At 44.7% G+C, this 16,039-nt stretch overlaps 1 protein-coding gene across 2 annotated transcripts; it reads right to left on the minus strand.

Moving 5' to 3' along the window:
* Positions 1-388: 388 nt before the first annotated feature.
* TMEM248 (transmembrane protein 248) lies at positions 389-15,270 on the minus strand. Of its 2 annotated transcripts, XM_052688987.1 has the most exons (8): positions 15,071-15,270; positions 8,525-8,669; positions 7,860-8,034; positions 6,929-7,214; positions 5,444-5,594; positions 4,476-4,659; positions 3,873-4,016; positions 389-3,124 (listed from the first exon to the last, which is right to left on the minus strand). In XM_052688987.1, exons 3-8 carry the CDS (start codon positions 8,016-8,018, stop codon positions 3,104-3,106), a joined length of 945 nt encoding a protein of 314 aa, XP_052544947.1. In that variant the 5' UTR covers positions 8,019-8,034; positions 8,525-8,669; positions 15,071-15,270; the 3' UTR covers positions 389-3,103. The 2 variants fall into 2 exon arrangements, with proteins under 2 accessions (XP_052544947.1, XP_052544946.1); XM_052688986.1 differs by lacking the exon at positions 8,525-8,669.
* Positions 15,271-16,039: the final 769 nt, after the last annotated feature.

A 16,039-nucleotide genomic window follows, 5' to 3' on the forward strand; every position in this document is an offset into this window, starting at 1 on the left:
GCTGCTAAACCTAAAGAACGTTGCCAACATGAAGGACAAACAGCATTTGCTCCACCGATGTGTTCAGCACGGAGACCTGTATTGTATCAATAAGGCGAGCCTTATGTCCCTGATAAGAGGGACAAAAAGACAAGCAGAGCCCCAAAAAAGCAACAGGAGAGATAAGTAGGTCATAAATTCTCCATTATAGCAACTCTATAGCATTAGATTCCCTGCCCCACGATACATACAAAACTCCTCCATCAATTCTACATGCACTGTAAGTACAGCAACGTTTGAAATTCCAACCTATTACCAACTTCACTACCAATTTCTTCCAAGGGTCGATGTAATGTAAATGGTTTCTGAGACCTCCATAGCAACTAGGGGAGAAATAAAGACAACAGAGTAAACTTCATTGTTTTTATTCTGCAAAGCAATATGCACATCATCATACAAACACAAAATTAATCTAGGAGAGAAATGTCATTTCCAAATCAGCTATGAACTGTCATGCAACGAGACAAGTGAAATGTAAGAACAAAACAAAAAAGCCATCTTAACCCTACAACCACCTGCAGAGGGTTGAAAACCAAGGCTCAGATTTTCTATGTAATGCCAAAGAAAAACGCAAAAGAAAATGGCAGCTTTCTAAGAACAAGAAAACACATACAAATAGAATCAAAACTGATTCAAGTCATAGTTCAAAAGAAAAAGAAAACAACAAAAAAAAAAAAAAAAAAAAAAAAAGGAAAGATCAATATGATCTGAACTCTAATATTAAGTTTTTATTTTTCTGTTCGGCTGCATTTAACTTGTTTTTACATCATGCCTAGGAACAATCTGATATTCCTCAGGATTGCAGCAACCCAACCTGATGGACGCCTTCCTCCCTGCTGCAATAATGGGGCAAAGGGAAAAACTAAGGCCAAAAACACAGCTCTTTAACGTTTTCCCTTTTGCTTCCATTGGTCACAATCTCAACTATTTCTCTGTATTTCCATACAGTGGGTAATGAACCACAAAGCAGGCTCCTCTCATTACCAAATAGCAAAGCCAAATTTAAAAAAATAAATATACATCCATATGTTTTTCCCCAACAGATCAATTTGTAAATGGGACATCTGGAGGTGGCTTTTTAGTTTGCTGGAAGGAGGTGGGTTTGCTTTTTTTAAAGGAGTAACTATCAGTGTTCTCTAGGTATTTCTAGAACCTGCAGCACCACCCCAATCACTTTCCTCTTCCTGCCTTTGGTCCCCACACCAAGCCACCCTCCCAGGCAACACAGTCAGCACTAAAGCAGAAGGTGGTTTGCATGGATCAGAAACAGCCCAGACAATTTCCATGAGAAGCTGCTTTACCTTGCTGACCCACGTCAGTGAAGCAATATTAGCCCATAGCAGCATCAGGAGAAAACTGGAAGCTTCCTTTTATCCCTAGACTTCAAAGTGGGCCATCTCTTGAGCTTTGCTTTAACATCGCTGGAGAAAAAAATATCTTAGTTACCACTGCTTAAGTAACTGAATTCTGGAATGGAAATGTTCTAATCAAAAAGTGTGGCCCTTGGCTGCTCTTCAGAGCATCTGAAGCAAACTTACTGAATGCTGAAGTCTTATATATACAGGCCTACAGACCAGCAGGGTACAATCCACAACAGTGTCTATTAGTAATAAACTAAGAATCTTATGCCAGCACAATGGAGACTGTAAGATTTTGACTTGAGTCATCTTGTTTTGTGTAGAGTGAAGTTTATCAAAGGAAAAGAGAGAGAAAAAAGCTCCTAAGTGTATTTTTGCAGACCTAAGCTACACAGAGAAGATGGAAGGTCAGTTAAGGCAACCAGTGAGATTTTAAAAGCAGTGGTGGAAATGTCTGCAGGAAAACCACAACTCCTGAAAATTAATGAGGTTACTGAATAACATGAGGGAAATAAACAGCAAAAGCCAGAATGGAAAAGAGAAAAAAAACACATAATAAAGCTCCTCTGATTGAAGAATGGACACAGAGAACAGTATGAATTTTACTGTGTGGTTTCTTTGACCTTGATTACGACAGCCCTGGTTCCCTCCTTGTCATCTTCCCCTGAGTGGACAGCATTAAATGGAGATTGGCCTAAGCTAATAAAAGTGACACTTTCCGCTGCCCTTCAGAGATGGATGGAGAGCCCCAGAGTGAGGCTTTGTAACAGAGGACAGGATTTCTTTTCCTTTCATTATTTGCAGTTGCCTGAGGCTGTGCAAAGCCCCCACAGACAGCACAATGCAGCTTTTTACCAAGTGTCACTTTCTAGAAAGAAGGCTGACAGAGAGCTGCTCTGCAGCATGGATGCACGTTCCAGGGTTGAGGGCTGCAGATGGGAGGCCAAGCAGAAAGCTTCCCAGGCAGTCTCAGTGCTGACTGACCCTCTGGCATTCAGCGGGCCAAATGGAAAAAAAAATAACAGTAAGAATCAAACTTAGTTTTCAATAAGAAAGATTTTAAAATGGGACTTCACTTCTTAAGTTTTTACTATGAATAAAAGCACAAGTTTGTCCTAAATACAGCACTATTAAAATGTGTATATGTATTTCTTTTTTCCCCCAAAAATAAACCTAAAACTGTTGATATCTTTTCTTGCAAGCAAGGAGCAAATGGAAGAAGGTATCAGGCCACACAAACACACATTGAACTCATGTAGTAGATTGGTGGCTCTGGAAATGCAGTATTATATCAAAGGTGCATACCGTTTCAAACACACTGTACATATCATTGGGCAAATAACAAAGATTTGTTGGTTTGAGACATTTGCAAAGGCATCTTAACCTGCCCAGATGCAGCTAGACAAAAATATCTTGCTCTGACTATATGTAGCCATATCACTAAACATATCTACACCAACATTCAGCTATGTCCACAGGTAAAGACTGAACGCTTCTGGCCGCACTACAATGCGGAACAAGTGCATCATCTACTCTGAATACACCTTTATAAATATGTACAAGTCAATTACAGGCACTTGAAATGTCTTTGGTTGGAATAAACCAACATTGCAAGATAATGTATTCACAGAGTGTCAAGACCCATTCTGGGTTCAGCAGGCAATGATTACGGTTCTCAGTCATTCTCAGTAAGATGAGAGGATGGATTACGCTTCTGACAAAGCAACCTAAACAGAAGAAAAAGAAAACATTTTGTTAAAGTCAAATTCTTGATCTGGTAACAGTGATATTGCTTATCTCCACACAGCTGGCATATCTGCCCTCCAGCTTTTCAAAGAACCTTGAAAGTCTACCTTGGAAAGGATCAAAGTAAGTCTGAAAATGTTTTGTGCTCCGCATAATCTGTTTAAAAACAATACAGAACAAAACTGCTTATACTATAAAACGTCATTAAGATCAAAAGGAGCCAGCATTCACTTCCTACTTTACAATAAACACATTCATATTTAATCCTGCAAGCAACGTGCAGCTCCAATGCAGTACTGAATAATGACTGTTCCATTACCTTTGTGATTGCTTTAATTCTGATTAGCAGCCACTAAAAATTGTATTTTTACATTTGATTCAAAAATTGTATTTTATTTTCAGTCAGTTGTGGTGAAAGATAAACCCACTCAGTGCCATCTAATCCATGTTACATACAAAATAACATCAGAAGTGGAGTGGCAGTCGTATTATGGCACTGACTGAACTGCACTAATCCACTTCTGCAGGAGAGAAATCTACCTGAGGATCTACACAGCACACACCTGCATTTTGCAGCACCCTTCCTTACTGCCCACGATGAAAAAACTCCTGTCTCTTTGAAAAGGAATTAAATCTACATTTCAAGAGATAAGAGCAACCAGTCTGCAGTACATACAAAAGGAGGCTTTATGTTATCAGAGTCAGTACTTTGTTATTACACAAACTCACCTTTTCAGAGCAGAATTCTGTATTGCTTTGTCTCAGTTTGCTTGGTCTGCCTTTAATAACTGCATAGCAGAACATTGTAATCACCATCACAAAAAGAAAGTAACTGGTATGCATGAGATGTAGGTTTATTAGAGAGCGATCATCCTGCATGGGGAATTAAAACCATTCACTGACAATGCACCAGTAGTTGACACTTTCTATTAAAGCAATAATTACCAAATCAGCACAGAAATTACTTCATGAATCAGCTTTCTCCCCTATACAAGGCTGGCATTGTAATGATTGTGGCACATAAAGAGCCAAAAATGCTCCTCATGTCAAAAATCTGTGCTAGAGATCTCCTCCCATATACCAGCAGTGCTTTTTGCCAAATGACTTCCAAACATAAAAGCTGGTTATTACAAGTTGCAAGGACCTTGGAGATAACACAAAGAGCATCACACCCACCACAGGTAAAGCACACCTAACTCTGTCTCAGCCCCTGCACTACACAGTAAGCCATCACTACATCTGACTATTTTAGGACATGAACAGAATCGTATTCACTTAAACTACAGCTAAGCATTTCCTCAACATAAGATAGAAAAATGATGTGGCACTTACATCTGGAACTATAACAGTTAGTTTGGGATTTAAAGCATGATACACTTTTCCAATTGCTCCTTTGTAACACCAGAAGGGGTTATAATCCTGTGCATACTTGGTATTAGAGTCCCTTGCTGTGGTAAAGATCTTGTACCAAAGCGTAGCATTGCTGTATGTTTCAGGGACACAATGTGGTGGCTGACTGCAGAAAAACAGAAATAATTAGCATGCTAATTGCCATTCTCTACATTCAGTAAGACTGAGTTACAAGACAGAGTTATGCCTATGTCTTTGTAGCTGCATAAAATACAATTTTATTCAGGATCTCCAAAACAGTAAAAAAAAACAAGGATTAGCCAAGAGAGCATATAACATCAAATGATCACTATCCTAACATTAGGATTTAACTGCATGTTGTGCCAGTAAGCCAGCACCCCACAGCTTAATTAGAAAAACACTGGCTTTCATATGGCTTCGTACAGTCAAGAGAACCCGTCTGATGGTCTTCCCCAGTACACTGCATAGTGTCAGGGGTTCAGAGGAGACAAAGAGAAATGACTGTGATGAAAGGGCTGTGCTTAGTGGGTTTGGCAGCAAAGCAACATTCAGCTTCTGCTGATCTGTCAGCAGGGAAGAGGATAAGAACCTCCGAGTCAAGCCTTAGCTCTCATACCAGGCAGAGAAACTGCATTATAGGATATCTTAAATTTCATTGATTCCATTGTTCCTACTGAAGTTTAAATCACAGGTTGCATGCTGAAAGGCAGGTGTGCCTGGAGTCAAAACACCCTCAGAAAAATCTAGCGTTGCAGACAGACAGCAAAACCCTCCAGACTCAAGACAGGGTTCTATCAATGGGGGAAGGAAAGCAAGCACACCATTTGCACAGTCACAACATCATCCATCAGGATGTGCCAGCCTCAAAGAAGCTGCTGAGAGGTTAATCTCCCAGCAACCAGTCTATGAAGTGTTTAAAATCCACTTACACTGTGACAGGGAATACATTGCTGGCTGCTGTCACAGTCATGCAGGTTGTGAAGACAACCTGCTCGCAGTGACCATGAAGAACACAGTCGTCTGAATTCCAGGCAGCCGGCAGTGTGAACGTAATGTTTATCTCCTCGTGGGATTCTCTGCCTTTGAGAAAAGAGAGGAGAGGAAGAAAGCTGGTTTTCAATCACAGAAGTATCTGAGCAGCAACCACAGGGATAGGACAGTGTGCAACTGATGAAGAAGGCAACCTTAGCCTGAGTCTGTACCTTTGAAGTCACTTGGTATCTCTACTAACAATGCAGAAAGCAAAGAGAATGTTTAAAACCAAATAAACAAAACGAAACAAAGCCCCTGCAAACAAAGAAATTGCAAAGCAAACCAACAAAACCAACCCAGGAACAGCAACAAAAGCCAACAGCTGCTGGCCTCTCTAATCTCTCCTGCCCCCAGAAGAAGTGAGGGCATCAGGCTCCTCTCAGAAATGAAAACCTCAATACTTGTAAGTGAAACCATACACGTTCAGATAATTGTATTAGAAAGTAAAAGAACTTATTGCCTTTCTCCCACTTAAGATTTTGTTGAACACTTGCTTTATCAGAAGTTCACATTTCTGAAAGGATGCTAGCAGATACTGGACTGCAGATTGAGCACTGTACTCCACGTGGATTTGTTCATCTTCATATGGAAAATAAATCCAGGCTACTTGAAACAGAATTTGCATCTGATAGCTCATAAAGCAATAACAAAACAACACACAATACAAGAACACAGATTTACAGCTATGACTACTGTTTGTTTCCAGATCTCTCAGGCTGAAGACACCTTCTGATATGATTATGAAATGCAACCTGGGCTAAAAGCTTACATTCACTGAGGTTCTATTACTAACAGTGTTATCTCCTAACAAAACTGTCAGAACAGCCACGTAAGAGGTCTTCATACCACAGAAATTTCAAGCATTTGTTGCTGTCTGCAATATTAAAATGCTGTACACACTTCAGATATTAGATCTGTATTTCTTAGAAGATATGCTGAGGCACACACCATTAATGCCTTTGAAATGTGACCAACATTTGAAGTTGTATCGAGACACAACTCTCCCAGGGGTCACTTGTTGAAGGTTTTGTTGCCTAGAACTTTTTGGCCTAAAAATAACCTTCCATTGTCATTCAGTTTGTCGCTTCACACTGCAAAGCCTCATCCTGGCAAATCTGAAGATTCTTTCCCATTCTGAACGCAGGGAAAAGTTTCTCTAGCAAAGAAAAGAGCTCCACATAGGACTGCACTCACAACATACCTGGTAACATACATTTCTGAAGCTAAAGATACATTATCAAAGCTAAAGCTGATGGTTGGATTAAGTGATCAGTGGTTGGCAGAGATGATCTCAGTGGTCTTTTCAACCTTAACGATTCCTATTTATGACACTGGAGAGTTTAGGGTATCGTTCAAACTTATAAAAGCCAAGTCTTGCATACCTGAGAGTCCAATCTGGTGTCCAAAAATGGTGGAACTTAGATGTGTGATGTTGCGGGAATATCCGCCAAATGGTCTGAGTGGGTCCAGTGTCAAAGTGATTGTAACAGAGATGTTGATGGGACCAGAGTCCTCAAGAGTCTGTGGGGACTGCGTGGAAGATCTCGCCTGCCCGCTGGTGACTGTACTTTCTGGAGTTGTGGTGTCATTGATGAGATGCTTCAGGGTTTCGTTCTCAGATATACAGAAGTCCAAATCATTAAATCTCAGGAGGAAAGTATTCCAGTCCTTAAAACAAATGCAAAGATTTAGCACAGATCAGCAAGCTAACCACAGGCTGCCCCTCCTGCAGCAGCACAGTCCTTGCTGCAAACCACCGAGCTGCAGTTCCAAGCCACCCAATGCAAGTTACACAGCTCAGGAAGTGAACACAAACACCTGCATGGCCATCTCAACAACAGGCAAGTAGTTTATGAGTGTTTGGTGTTCAGTCCCAACCACTGCCTGACTGCTGCCTGGCTTAAGCAGCAGGAACATCCTCCTTTAAACTCCAGAATGAATGCACTGGTTCGGTCCATTCTCACCAAGCTCAAAGTATGAGCACACTCCAACAAGGCTCCCCTCATTATGGAACAGCAGTGCTAGATAAGATCAGAAGTTTCACAAACAAGCTAGCTGACACAAGGGATTGAGGAAAAGAATGGCTCCTGGTTACTCTAAGGAAGATCCACGTCAGATGGTTCGGCCTCACCCAGAAACTAAAATAAACTATTCAAACATTCACACCAATGTCACCTTCCTATTAAAATCAGCAGGGAGCATATCAAAGACAATATCCCATAAGACTGTGTACTTCCATGGAAGGGTTTCTGAGGGGGGAAAATAGAACTCGTTAGCGTTGGGGATGTTTTACAATCAGTGCTTGTGCCATACCTCTGTCATTTCTGGTGACTTGATCTCCTTGATCTTAAAGAAATAACCCAGTGTCAGGAAAGCTATTGCCATAGCGCTTACGCTGATCATAAAGACCACGAGCGGAGGCCGGCTGCTGATGTAAACCTTCAGGTTCTCCAACAGGTTTATGTTGAACATTATTCTGATTGTTCACCTGAAAAAGAAAGAAGGTCACAGCAGTGATTGGGGCTGTGTGCTCCGGGGTGGGGTGGGCGAGTAGGGAAGACGGAAGTTTGGCAATAAAAACATCCAATTGTGCACTGAAAATGAGATTCAATGATAGAACTCTGCTACTGGTCACTGAACACAGACTGGTGTGTCTCAGGTAAAACAAATCAAAACACGTTCACAAGAATCAAAATACATTCAACCTCACATTCTTAGCTCCCTGGGAAGAGATTTTTAAGAAACGAGGACAGCTTCTAGCACAGATACTGGTGAGGAGCAATGAAACCAGCCACCTCCCCACTTACCCATGCAGAATATGCTGTGACTCTCCAATCCCAGTAATATTCAGACTCCTCAAATGCAAGTCGTAATGCAGCCCACAGATCAAACTCTGCACATCTCTGCTTCAACTGCTCTTCAAGTCAGAGCTAAAGCCTTAAAACACTTCTTTCCCCCCTATCCCTAAAGCACAGTACCTTCAAAATGGGATCAGGAAGCAGCCCAGGGGGATTTTAGGCTTCTTCATCAGGAATCCTGCTGTCAGAAACACCCAACAACAGCACTGGTGGGGAGAAGAGCACGGCTCTTTGATTCACACAGCTAGGGAACTTCTGCTAGAGTCTGTGAACAAGGAGAGGACTCCAAATGTGCTGAGGAAACGCACCGAATCATTACTTTTGTCCAAAATCCAATATTTTGTCTGATTCACCTCCCAGATTTTTTTATTTTTTTATTTTTTTCCCATTTGCAGAGTTTGACTTGCAGGCTGTGTTAAATCTGTGTCAGCTTTCCTACATCCCTGCACAAGAAGCAAACGTTCAAGCATTGGAGGCAGCCCTGCAGCACTACCTCCAGAGCTGCAAGAAGGAAAGGTGAAGCAAACCTCTTACTGCTGTCTGACAGCATGGCTTACAAAGGCTCTAATCCCAGCTAAATCATAAGGAAGGTGGCTATTCCTATAGCTACAGACCACCTGCCCCAAAAACTCCCAGGAAAAGGCAAGCTTTGAGACCAGTGTCTGAAGAATTCAGCACTGAAGTGGTTAACGTTTGAGCATTCATACAGATCTGATAACCTTTAATTAAGCTGGAGACTGCTGCCTGCAGGTCTGTATGGTTCTCATTGACTCTTATCAGAAGCACATGTCACTTCCAGCCCAGCTGGAGCCTGACCAGTGGAAGGATGCAGGGGGATAGGTTTGGAGGAGGGAGAGTGAGAGCTGTGCTCTGACACAGGGAGCCAAAAGAAAGCAAGAACAGGAAAAGGACAAGCTTTCAAAGTTTCTTCAGATCCCACCATATACAACAACTGCAACTTCTTCTGTTTATTTCTGATGGCAGAAACATAGACTAAACCTGCACCATGGCTCCAGAGAAGAGATCATGAGGTGTGTGAGGCAGCCCTGGGCTGCAGCAGTAACACAGCACAGAGCCTTCCCTGTCTGCTCCCCTGCAGAGAGGGGTTCTGCAGAGAACCCTGCTGAAACAGGGAATCAGGGCTCACTGCACAGCACAAAATCACAACCTGGGTTTATTTTTCACACCATCGACTGATTTTTGGCCCTTCTGCAAAGCCCAGGAAAGCTGGCAGCAAGATGGACGGGATGCTGCAAGCACCTCGTCACACAAACAGCGTGTCCTGGACAGTGCAGAGAAAGCAGAGAGAAGGGAAAGAGGGAAAGATGAGAGGTGATGACAAGCACACACCTTACCAAGACTGCTGTCCTCATCCAGGAGCAGCAGAAGCTCCACCAGAGAAGCCTTGGAGGTGGCACAGAGGGGCAGGGAGTGCTGCTGTTGGGAGGATCCATGCTGGGCTGCTCAGCACATCCTGCCTCTCATCCTCCTGCTGGCAGCCCATCTCCTACACCAGCCCTCGTTAAACCCCCCCAGCAACCCACCTAAAAGCACAGTGGGATGGAAATAGACCAGACAAACCAAAAGCAGGCTTGTATTCAGTGTTCCCTCCTGGATTTCCTTGGGAAAATAACACCACAGATGCAAGCTTTATTACAGCCGTTAATCAAAGCTGAACATCACCCAGAGCACACGCAGTGCTGTGATCCCCTTTTAAAGGGGCTTCCAACTGTTCCATTAAGGTTCTTGTTTTACCAGAGGGTCTAAACTAGGCCATAAAAGCTAACATGCTGAAAAGCACGCACACAAAAATATTGGGGCTAATATTTTTATGTAAGAGATCACCAGCTTTACAGCGCCGGGTGCCTAATGTGCTTCCACAAGTCAGCAGCTTTGCAAGCAATTAGAAAAAGCTGAAAGCTGAACTGTAATGTGCCTTTGGAGAGAAAAGGGAACAACTGTGGATTTTAATACCCAAGCTGCCACGAAAACAGCAATTGGACACAGCTTGTGCAAAGCAGAATTATGAGCAGCATCGCCACGCTGCTGCCCCAAGAAACAATTTTTAGGAAAATAATGTTTGAACAGCATTAATTACCAATGAATTTGTGCAAGAGATCAGGGCAGAGAAGCCAAACTGTGTACTCCCACAGCTCTGGGTTTGGGTAATGGTCCGTACACTGATGCTGTTCCTTTCTGCTGAGCTGGTTAGGAACGCAGGGCGGCTGCGCCTCTCCTCGGAGCTCACAGCTTCCCCTGTGTAAATGAATAACCTGAAGGATGCCATTGAAACTTCCATTTCTCTTTCACATAGTTAAGAAAAGAAACGGAATGCTATTACCTCCTGGCAGGTCAGGCAAACAAGATCACATTTCACTTTTAGCTGAATGAATAAGTAATTGAGAGAGAGGCCTGGAGCGCTGCTGCCGGCTGCTCTCCCTCTGGTTCTGCAGTTTAGAGCACTTTTCCACCAGGATAGCTCAGGGGTTAACACAGCAACCTCAGGAAAGCAGCACAAACAATTGCTCCTGGTTTGTATTTAAAAGGGTATGGAGAAAAGGTGATGGCTGATACACATCCATGAGTTTTTCCAAGGGAAATCTTGATGTCTACCGCAAAGACCAAAAAGTGAATGCGGTAAAATCACGGCAGAAGGGTAAAAATTCATTTTTTGGGAGTTCACATCAAAAGAGCCCGACTCACAACAACAACAACAGAACCTCATGTTGTATTAGTACAGGTATCACAGGACTAAAACTGCCACTGCCAAAAGAAAAAAGATGAATTTCAAAGTGATGAAAGTAAACACATGACATAACCTCTTCACGTCTCTTGCCATGGTGTTGCCTAACATCGTTTGCACAGGCAGCTCTGAATCAACTTATTTCCTTCACGATATTTCCCCTTCTGCGTGTTCCACGTCTGCCCATCTCTCTGCACTTAAAAGCACCTCACCCCCACTCTGCAGTTCATTTTTATGACCAATGATGTTCTTTGAGATGCACCACTACCAGCACCACTCCGGGCACTGGGGATGGGTCACCTCAGGGTTAACCACCCTGATCCAAAGCGATGCTCTGTGCCAGAAAAACCCTCCAGCACAAATCAGCTGAGCTGTGATTGCCCATGAGTGACACACAAACAAAGACACAGTGCTGATCTCACACCAAAGCACTTCTCGTTTCAGAAGAGTAAACAGCAGCGGGCACCAAAATTATCTTGGATTTAATTTGGCTTCCTTCTCTTCAAGCAAAATGGAATGTCTAGCACCTAAAACACCAAGTCGTGAGATAAATATTTTCTTTTTGCAATCAAAACATTTCCAGAAAACATGCAGCTGGCAAAAAATAGAGAGCTTTCCCACTTATGTCATAAGAGGACTTATTTTTCATAGAACCATTGAGGTTGGAAAGGACCACTGAGATCATCAAGTCCAACCCTTCACTATTTTCCATACTGATGATTATGGAAGAATAAAATAAAGGAGGTTCTTCAGTTCATCTTTTAGGAACCATATGGAGTCACTGTGGGGTGAAACTGCACAGCCTGCTGACATCTCTGCCTTGGGACTGAAGAATCCACCTGAACACAATGCTTTCCCCAATGGCTGATTCTCCTCCCCTCCTTCCATCCTTCAGCCTCAGAGGAAACACCATTGGTCTTCTCTGGGAGTTGCACCAGACGACCATTCCAACTCAAACAACTGCATGGCTCTTCAGCCAGGAAAAGACTAACAGCAAGGCAGCCTTAGCAAGGACAGGAGAAAAGATCACATGCCCTGGTGTCCTTCCATCACTGTAAGCACAATAACCCTGAGCTCAGCAGGCTCATGGCAACCTCTGCTTGTTCTCAGACCTATTCCATCCCGTAAATCTCTCTCCTGATAAAGGAACATTTTCCCAGGAAGAAGGAAGCACACAACTCTGCCATGGAAACGGCCAACTGAGGAGCACAGGCCAAAGATGCTGCGTGACGCTGAGTGACCGTGAGAGCCTTACTGCTGAAAAAGAGATTATTTCCTGATGTTACTGTGGTAATGGAGTCATTCCACAAGCAGAAGTGTGAGAATCCTGGGACTCAACAGAGTCGAACCCTTCATACTTGCACCAACTGTATTTTTCCACCTCTTGAAGCATGTTTTGAAGTGCAATTAAACATTTCAACATTCTCAAGAGCTACAGAACCAGCAAACATCTCAGCTCCACCCGTAAAACAAAGGCAGAGAAGGGAAGCGATCCGATCATTGGAGTCAATCTGAAGGCTCAAATAAATACTGAATTTCATAAGCCCAAGTTCCTGTGTGTAATTTCTGTCAAAGGCAGAAAACAGAATAAAGGCCGAAGGGTTAAAAAACAAAAAGGAACACTTATCTAAAACTTTTACTCATCCAAACAGCTGTAAAATAAAAAGTAAACCCAACTTTTGCCTGAAAACAGCCATTTTGCTGCCAAAGTGCAGAACACAGCCCCGTCTGCCAATGATCAGAGCGACGGGAAGAGTGTGTTTTCATATGCAAGAGTTCTGGCTTGGGCATCTCTAAAACCTTCCAACTGTTGGAAGCCAAAGTGATGACTTACGGCATGACTTATAGTCTGGATCATGCAGACTGCAGCATAACAGCAGGATAACATAAAATAGCATAGAACTTCAAAGTCCTCGCATCTAAAATTTAGATGTTACAAATTATATACCACAGAATCATTAAGGTTGGAATGAGCAGAAACATCATCTAGCCCAACCATTAGCCCAGCTCTTACATATGACAGCCTGGGAGTGGAAAGCAAAAGGCAAATGATTCATTTGTATAGGATCTGCTCAGTAGAAGCAGTTGTTATAAATTTCCATTAGAAAGCAAATTTTGTTTACTGTACTGATGGCAGCCAAAAAAAACACAGTTCACAGAAAGGCTCAGCTCAGGAAGCAATTAAAATCTCAATAACATTTTAATACACACTGGTTTAGCAACCAGTGTACACAGGTTAATGGTTGACTTCATTAAGGCTACACATTAAGGAATGAGGCACGGAATTCTTCAGTAAGAACACCCCAAAAAGCTTCTTCAGTTTGTAATGAGAACTGTAATGAGACAGAGAGCAGACAGGTATGCAGCCCGAATCCCAAGAATGATGACTGCGGAAATGGTGTTAGTGGAAATAAATGGCAAAGCAGAGCATGGGGACAGAGGGTAACGCTGACTGCTAAGAAGGGCAGAAGCAGAGCCGGCAGCCACAGTGAGGGAAAAGAATGCAAATATGGCCAAAAGGACTGAAACAAGTAGGCAACAGCTGATAGCAATATCAAATGTCAAAGCTGGGTTAGTAATATAGTGTCGGTATCTACACCTGACCCAAAGAAGCATAACTGTAATTTGCTTAACCCAAACTAGCCTGAATATGGCTGTCATTCTACACATGGATAACCAACAAAGCCTGTCAGCCAGGGCACAGCTTTCCATACATAAAAGTGGGGAGTTCTGACACCTGGGAAGCAGTTTTATTCTCCAAAAATAAAACTCCTAATAGCGGCATGAGGAGATCTGGGAAAAAGCAACAAACCAAACGTTTTCATTAATGCTTCGCTTGGGGCTCATTTAGTAAAACAGGATCATGTCTAAAAGAAGTTCAGCTGCCAGGCAGTGCTCACTGGGGAAGGGAGCTGCACCCCTGGGTAGGAGCTCTGCCCTGAGACCGTGCAGTCCCAGCCCCTGCCCACATGAAGGACACCTGGTCATGCAATTGCTGCCCTGCTCCAAACCTCAGACGGCACAGAGCCAATCCTGCACTGCTGTTTCAATTCTTGTCTTTCAAGTGGAAAAGAATCACGTTCATCTGTGCAGAGCCACTCCTCAAATCATGGGAAGCAACAGAGCTTCAGAGGCCTTAATCCTCCTTGGGAGAAGTGAACTCTGGGGTCAGAGAGCACTCAGTTTCTGAGCAGGACTCAGAATTCTCTTATCTCCACTCGGTTGCTGGCAGTGCTGTCCCCCATTGTGCAGGTGGGTGTGTGGCACAGGGTGAACCCACAGCCACCCCATGCTCCCAGCCTGGCACTGGCACATCCAACACCCATTTACTCAGAACACCAACAGTTATAAGACCAAGTTAATGACTGACCAGGCTTAAACACCACTCGCATTTCAGGACATGCTATGCATCATCAAACTTCCCTAAAGTACAAACAAGGATGCAGAAAGCAGCGTTTAGGGATTCATACCCAGAGCCACGGGGTTGTCTCACAGGAACGTGGGCAGAGAAAAACAGATAACAGGGGGCAGAAGCAATTTCAGGACATCTCCTGAGGAAGGCAGAGCTTTGAAGCGCAAGGGAAGAGGAGGCAGGGAGCCCTGGGCTCTGCTCGTTCCTTTGTCAGGCTGAAGCGTTCCCATGGTGCGCAGTTCTGTGCTTATGATGCACTGCTCGATCCGAACTTCAGACACCCAGCGGCCGTACCGCACGGGAAGTATTATTTTTAAAACGGGATAAAACCTTCAGATAGAGATTAAAGCAAACAGAGAACGCGATAAGGAAACAGGAAGGGGAAAAAAAAAAAGATAAAATAGCAAAAGAATTGCTACTCAGAAACGGAAATATCTACAGTGCCCCGTAGTGAAGGCCCGCTGCGATCCCACGGCCCGACCGACCCCCGGCCCGTCCCAGCCCGCCTTACCGGCGCCCGAAGGGGGAAGATGCCGCCGGGCCGGGCGGGTGGAGGCCCGGAGGCGGCGGCGGGGCTCAGGGGCGGCGGGCCGGGCTCTGCAGCATCCTCCTGCCCTGCCCTGCCGGGGGGCTGCGGGGCGGGGAGGGCCGCTCCCGTCCGTCGCCGCGGCCCGGACACCCGCCTCCTCCGCCTCCTCCTCCCTCTGCCGCCGCCGCTTCCGGGGACGCAGCCGTCACCTCTCACCCCGGCCGGCCCCAACGACGGCGGCGCGGGGCGGACAAAATTGTGGCGGTGGCGGCGACGGTGCGCGGCCCGGCCCTCAGCCTCAGCGCGGGCGGAGCCACCGCACAGCGCCTAACGTGGCGTCGGGGCTCGCGGCGCTGCGAGGCGGGCGGAGCTCGGGTCCTCACCTCCCGCAGAGACACCGCCTGTAATCCCGCTCTTCTCTCCCCCGTTCTCCTCCCCTCAAGGCCCGCCCGCCCTGAGCGAGGGTTTGCGAGAGGCGTTCAAAAACCAGCAGGAAAAAAAAAAAAAGGGCCGTTCGCTATGAGCTCACTGCCACCGAACCGCAGCCCTCAGTGCCGCACCCCTACGGTGCCTGACCGCCTCCAAGGCTGGTGAAGCGCTCCCCGTGCTGCTGTGCCGCTGCAGCACCGCTCTTTGGAGATGAAATTGTTCCCAATGCCCACCTCGCCCACCCTCAGGCCGTCGCCCTTCATGCTACCTCCGTTACCGGAGATAACATGAAGAAGCAGCAGCCGACCCCTGCCTCACTCCCAGCTCAGGAGCTGTAGGCTGGAACAGCCTCCTGCCCCCCAACAATTTTAAACTTCATTAAAAGTTGCTGTTAAATAGCACTGTCTACCTCTATCCTTCCCTGACTCACGAGATGCCCACAAAGAGCCTCACAAAGACAACATACACCACAAGACGGGGAAATATTCATGATAACTAGGTAGAAGAATCAGTTTAATTTCA

This window comes from Tympanuchus pallidicinctus, unplaced genomic scaffold (genome assembly GCF_026119805.1).
Source record: "Tympanuchus pallidicinctus isolate F22 unplaced genomic scaffold, pur_lepc_1.0 scaffold24, whole genome shotgun sequence".
In the NCBI taxonomy this organism is placed as follows: domain Eukaryota; kingdom Metazoa; phylum Chordata; class Aves; order Galliformes; family Phasianidae; genus Tympanuchus; species Tympanuchus pallidicinctus.

Excerpts from the sequence above, each read along its gene's own strand:
- TMEM248 (XM_052688986.1), bottom strand. The coding sequence starts at position 8,018 with ATGTTCAACATAAACCTGTTGGAGAACCTGAAGGTTTACATCAGCAGC. Across the intron at positions 7,215-7,859 it reads AGTCACCAGAAATGACAGAG|GACTGGAATACTTTCCTCCT; the intron begins GTATGGCACAAG and ends ATTTGTTTTAAG. Across the intron at positions 4,017-4,475 it reads TAACTGTTATAGTTCCAGAT|GATGATCGCTCTCTAATAAA; the intron begins GTAAGTGCCACA and ends TTCCCCATGCAG.